The sequence below is a fragment of the Oncorhynchus kisutch genome, linkage group LG3 (genome assembly GCF_002021735.2).
Source record: "Oncorhynchus kisutch isolate 150728-3 linkage group LG3, Okis_V2, whole genome shotgun sequence".
NCBI lineage: Eukaryota > Metazoa > Chordata > Actinopteri > Salmoniformes > Salmonidae > Oncorhynchus > Oncorhynchus kisutch.
In genome coordinates, this window is record NC_034176.2 from 22979735 (window position 1) to 22986275 (window position 6541).

The 6541-nt window shown below is 42.0% G+C and overlaps 1 protein-coding gene across 1 annotated transcript; it reads left to right on the forward strand.

Moving 5' to 3' along the window:
* Positions 1–363: 363 nt before the first annotated feature.
* On the forward strand, positions 364–4838 carry LOC109871735 (ubiquitin-conjugating enzyme E2 G1-like). Its single transcript, XM_020462721.2, has 6 exons — positions 364–495; positions 2768–2870; positions 2977–3074; positions 3204–3382; positions 3517–3619; positions 3729–4838. The coding sequence occupies exons 1-5, from the start codon at positions 453–455 to the stop codon at positions 3601–3603; spliced, it is 510 nt and encodes a 169-aa protein (XP_020318310.1). The 5' UTR covers positions 364–452; the 3' UTR covers positions 3604–3619; positions 3729–4838.
* Positions 4839–6541: the final 1703 nt, after the last annotated feature.

The window sequence follows — 6541 nt, forward strand, 5'->3', positions numbered from 1 at the left end:
TTTTATCACTTGACATATTAATCATACAGTGGGAAGGATCCTATAAATCAAGATTGTGTGAATGCATGTACCACTCAGGATAAATAAATACTGTGCCTTTGAAGATCTGTCTCTGGTCATGAAACTACAATACAGGCTGGATGTCTAAACAAAGTCAATTTTGAATATATATTGTTTTAATTTATTCTCATCAACTAGATAACTCATAGAACTAGCGTTCTAGTACTGAGTTATCACTTGTCAGTCTGGTATCTGGTTAATGATTATATAATTGATTAAGTTGACAGACCTTATATGAAGTAGTTCTAAAATTCCCGATGCAAAAAATGAATGGGGAAAAAACGATTGGAACCATTACCGGGTTTTACCGCTAGGTTTTTATGGGTAGTATGACGCGTCCACTGTGCCGGTCTATTTGGCGAAGCATTTATTTTTGTTGAAGCCCACATACCATGACTGAACAATCAGCACTACTTCTTCGAAAGCAATTGGCAGGTAAGCCAAAGATTCAAAGAAAGAAATAACTCCTAAGCTAGCCTAGCTAACATTCCATGGCCGGGCTTCCTCGACGGCAGTCATGATTGTTTGTTTACATTACATTAGCGCGATCCAATTATCTCGGCTGTAAAACACATTCTAGATAATATTTTTTCCGCTAATTTATCATATTTGTTAAGATGACTGAATTCAACTTCACTAGCCCCATCTAACGTTATGCATTGAACACGTCTAAACTGGTGAACTAAGGTTAGCTATCATTAGCATTTTGACTGTTAGTGAGAACGTCACCAGGCAGCGTTAGCTGGCTAATTTAGCTAGAAAATCAACCTTTTGTTACTGATTCGAGGTATGGTGGAAATAACTGGCGTTATCTAGCCTTAATCTAATCTTGCACAAACCTCTGCTGTAAATCACAACCCTAGTTAGCGATTTACATGATCTGGCTTGCTATAGGCTACTACCTAGCTGACAAGATAACAAAGGAATAATCAGCCCCATACCCATCTGTCAGTGATGGGAACATCACATAATTATTAGCCAGTTCACTGGTTCTGGCAATGGCATCACTGTAGCAAACTCCATGAGCTGTTAACAGCTAGCATATACACCAGGGATCATCAACTAGATTCAGCAGCGGGCCGATTTTTTTTCTTGACTGTATGTGGACACCCCTTCAAATTAGTGGATTCGGGCTATTTCAGTCACACCCTTTGCTGACAGGTGTATAAAATCGAGCACACAGCCATGCAATCTCCATAGACAAACACTGGCAGTAGAATGGCAGAGCTCAGTGACTGTCAACGTGGCACCTAGAGCAGCACAGGTCAACTGTAAGTGCTGTTGTTGTGAAGTGGAAAGTCTAGGAGCAACAACGGCTCAGCCGTGAAGTGGTAGGTCACACAAGCTCACAGAGCGGGACCGCTGAAGGATGTAAAAATCATCTGTCCTCAGTTGCAACACTCACTACCAAGTTCCAAATTGCCTATGGAAGCAACATCAACACAAGAACTGATTGTTGGGAGCTTCATGAAATGGGTTTCCATTGTTGAGCAACTGCACACAAGCCTAAGTTCACCATGCGCAATGTCAACAGCTCCCCGCCATTGGTCTCTGAAGCAGTGGAAACGTGTACTCTGGAGTGATGAATCACACTTCTCCATCTGGCAGTCCAACAGACAAATCTGGATTTGGCAGATGCCAGCTACTTACCCCAATGCATAGTGCCAACTGTAAAGTTTGGTGGCAGAGTAATAATGGTCTGGGGCTGTTTTTCATAGTTTGGGCTAGGCCCCTTTGTTCCAGTGAAGGGAAATCTTAATGCTACAGCATACACTGACATTCTAGATGATTCTGTGCTTCCAACTTTGTGGCAACAGTTTGGGGAAGGCCCTTTCCTGTTTCAGCATGACAATGCCCCCATGCACAAAGTGAGGTCCATATAGAAATGGTTTGTCGAGATCGGTGTGGAAGAACTTGACTGGCTTGCACAGAGCCCTGACCTCAACCCCATCGAACATCTTTGGGATGAATTGGAACACCGACTGCGAGCCAAGCCTAATCGCCCAACATCAGTACCCGACCTCACTAATGCTCTTGTGGCTGAATGGAAGCAAGTCCCCGCAGCAATGTTCCAACGTCTAGTGGAAAGCCTTCCCAGAAGAGTGGCGACTGTTATATCAGCAAAGGGGGGGACCAACTCCATATTAATGCCCATGATTTTGGAATGAGATGTTCAACAAGCAGATGTCCAAATACCTTTGGTCATGTAGTGTAATTACAAATAATTTGTAGACTGCAAATTGACTGCACGTAGCCCAAATAGATATATTTGACATAAACATGATAATTTCAAACCCTGCTTACATTTGTATACGATCACATATGTCTTTCTATTATGTGTGGGAATATTTGGAACTGATTTCCTGGTGTGTTTATTTTTTTGAGGGGGGAGGCTCAAATAAAACCAACTCAGGGGGCACCAGTTGGGGATGCCTGATATACACCTTTTTAATTCAATTGTACACTAACCCCCTCCCTTTCTGTATTTTAGAAAACAGGTTTAACTTATCTTTTCTTAGACATCATGCACATTATTTCAGCCAATGGATAGTCATGTGCACCTGATGTGGGCAACATACAGGCCACTTTTTCAATTGGCACCACTGACAATAGGTACCTGTCACTCATTGTCTACACAGCATTCCACTTTTCTGTGTTTTTTTTCTTAGTTTATTGCATTTTGTTACCTTGTGTCTTTCTATTTCAGAACTCAACAAGAACCCAGTGGAGGGCTTTTCAGCTGGCCTAATAGACGATGACGATATATACAAATGGGAGGTTGTCATCATAGGGCCACAAGACACCCTTTTGTAAGTTAAGACACAGGTTGCTATTCTGAAAGAGGAGGAGTACATATTTTAAATGTACTCTCAGATGGGGATGACTGCTTTGCTTTCTCTGTTCTCTCTATTACAGCGAAGGAGGTTTTTTTAAAGCATACCTGACCTTCCCCTATGATTATCCTCTACGGCCTCCCAAGTTGAAGTTCATCACTGGAATCTGGCATCCTAATGGTAAACACACTGTTAACACTTTGAGCCCTACTAAACCTAGCACTGTAATATTTTATAATCATTAGTGGGATTTATGTGTCTCCTACCATGTTTGCTAATGTATATAATGACTTTTCATCTCTTTCTTAGTGGCAAAGAATGGCGATGTATGTATCTCAATTCTGCATGAGCCAGGAGAGGACAAGTTTGGCTATGAGAAGCCAGAGGAACGTTGGCTTCCTATCCACACTGTAGAGACGATTATGATCAGTGTAATCTCCATGCTGGCCGACCCAAACAGTGAATCGCCTGCTAATGTGGATGCTGCGGTGAGTTGTAATAATACATGTATTTAACACAGATTGTGTGTTACAGTAGCCAAGTACGTCCAGAACCTGTGTCAAAGTGACAAGGACAACTGTGCTCTTGAGATTTTGAAATGGAGTTTGCGCTGGTCCCACAGAAAGAGTGGAGGGAGGATCCAAATGGTGAATTCAAGAGGAAGGTGGCTTGCTGTGTACGGAAAAGCCAGGAGATGGCATTTGACTAGAAACCAAACTCAATGGGTGAGTAAGCAACATACACCTAGAATCTGTGTTTCACCCAGTCTTGTTGCTATTGGGAGAAATGCAGTCAGTATTTTGTAATGTTCTGTTTTTCCTCTCTTCCATCCAGCTAAAGGACATGGGTTCAGAAGGAAAATAGTCCGTTCAGCAAAAGGCTTTAGCACCCCTTCTTTTGCCATTGAAGGGATTTGGTTGGTCAGACACCTTTTTTTTCTTTCTTTTTTCTGAGAGGTCGTTGTTTTTCGTAAGAGGAATGAATTTGAGAAACCTACCAGTGAAAATTTCCCTCCATTTCCTAACTGGAATTCTAAATGTAAGTGAGTTTATTTTGGAAAAATATAGATTAGATTTCAAGTTTAATAGTCACATGTACAGGGTTGCAATGATGTAAGATGTCACTACTGTAAATTAACATGCTTTTTTATCTGCTGCTTAACAGTTTTTCTACTTCGTATCAGGTTTCTTATGCAATTTGTTTGTTGTGCTTGAAGAATTTAAAAGACGTGAAAGTTCTTCTCGTTATTAGGTTCTCACCAAGTGTCCCATCCTTACAATCACCTTTACATAATGTCGGCCTGCCTGCAAAACCTTGTCAAACTTGTTTTTGTCGTTCCACAGTCATTTGATCCCTCTTGCCTAATGTTAGTTCTACTCTCTCGTGGTGGTTTTTCTCTTCCTGGAGGGTTTGTGAGTGTGCTTGTTGACTGGGTCCTTTACCCAGATAATCACAATGTCTGCTACCAATCATGTCCCAGTCAAGTCTCTGAGGTCCTACTCACTCCGTTTTACTGAAACTTTCCGAACCAACCAAAAAGTTATGTTAAGACTTAAGCTATGATTATTCAGTGGATATACCGGTTTGCTGGCATCTGAATTTACCTCAATTTAAAAGGATTACACATTTGTTTTCAGGTTTTATGGATGTTTTATTTGTTCTTAGTCTAGTGTTACATGGGAGCTGTAAGTGACATAGAACTTGACCCTCTGAGGTTGTTTCTGAGTGATGGGTGGCACATTTGGCTTCTTGGTGCATGTGTATTTGATCAGATCTTGTACAATTCACAATTACCCCAATATTTATATTCTGATTTGTGTATTCAGATGATATGATTACAAAAGCCTCAAACTAAGGCAGTCTCATTTTTAGTTATGGGTGCAGCCTCTTGTGGACAACCTCTTTTTCTTTGCTCTAAGGACTATCAAAAGTCTCTGATAATAACTGCCATATATATAATATATATATATATATATATATATATATATATATATATAACTGCCATATACCATCTGTTTACTCTTGGTGAAACCAGGTGGTACATCACTGGGAGGCATGCAATTACACCATTCGTTAAAACAGTTCACAATATGCAGAAGGCATCTAGAGTTGTTTTGTCTTATTATATGAGATTTTGCTGTTGGTTTGTTGATCTAATCAAATTTTGTCACATGCACCGAATACAACAGGTGTAGACCTGAAATGCTTACTTACAAACCCTTAACCAACAATGCAGTTAAGAAAAAGTGTTAAAGTATTTACTAAAATAAACTGAAGTAAACAATAAATAAAAATAACAAATAATTAAAGAGCAACAATAAAATAAAAGTAGCGAGGTTATATACAGGGGGTACCGGTACAGAGTCAATGTGAGGGGGCACAGGTTAGTCAAAGTAATTGAGGTAATATGTACATGTAGGTAGAGGTAAAGTGACTATGCATAGATAATAAGCAGAGAGTAGCATCAGCGTAAACATGGGGGGGTTAGCTGTCCAAGAGTCTTATGGCTTGGGGGTAGAAGCTGTTAAGAAGCCTTTTGGACCTAGACTTGGTGTTCCGGTACCGCTTGCCCTGCGGTATCGAGAGAACAGTCTATGGCTAGGGTGGCTGGAGTCTTTAGCAATTTTTAGGGCCTTCCTCTGACACTGTTTGGTATAGAGGTCCTGGGTGGCAGGAAGCTTTGACCCTCTATATCGCTTTGTGGTTGGGGCCCGAGCAGTTGCCATACAAGGTGGTGTTGCTCTCGATGGTGCAGCTGTAGAACTTTTTGAGGATCTTAGGACCCATGCCAAATATTTTCAGTCTCCTGAGGGGGAATAGGCATTGTCGTGCCCTCTTCACGACTGTCTTGGTGTGTTTGGACCATGACAGTTCATTGGTGATGTGGAAACCAAGGAAGTGTCAACTTGCTCCACTACAGCCCTGTCGATGAGAATGGGGGCATGCTCGGTCCTCCTTTTCCTGTAGTCCACGATCATCTCCTTTGTCTTGATCACGTTGAGGGAGAGGTTGTTGTCCTGGCACCACACTGTCAGGTCTATCACCTCCTCCCTATAGGCTGTCTCATCGTTGTCGGTGATCAGGCCTACCAATGTTGTGTCGTCGGCTAATTTAATGATGGTGTTGGAGTCGTGCTTAGCCATGCAGTCATGGGTGAAAAGGGAGTACAGGAAGGGACTGAGCACGCACACCCCTGAGGGGCACCGTGTTGAGGATCACTGTGGCGGATGTGTTGTTACCTCCCCTTACCACCTAGGGGCTGCCTGTCAGTCCAGAATCCAGTTGCAGAAGAGGTGTTTAGTCCCGGGGTCCTTAGCGTAGTGATGAGCTTTGAGGACACTATGGTGTTGAACTGTAGTCAATGAATAGCATTCTCACATAGATTATCCTTTTTGTCCAGGTGGGAAAGAGCAGTGTGGAGTGCAATAGCGCGTCATCTGGGAGTTTTTCCTAGTCACCGTGCTTCTACACCTGCATTGCTTGCTGTTTGGGGTTTTAGGCTGGGTTTCTGTACAGCACTTTGACATCAGCTGATGTAAGAAGGGCTTTATAAATACATTTGATTGGTTGATCTGTTGGGGCGGTATGCAAATTTGAGTGGGTCTAGGGTTTCTGGGATAATGGTGTTTATGTGAGCCACGACCAGC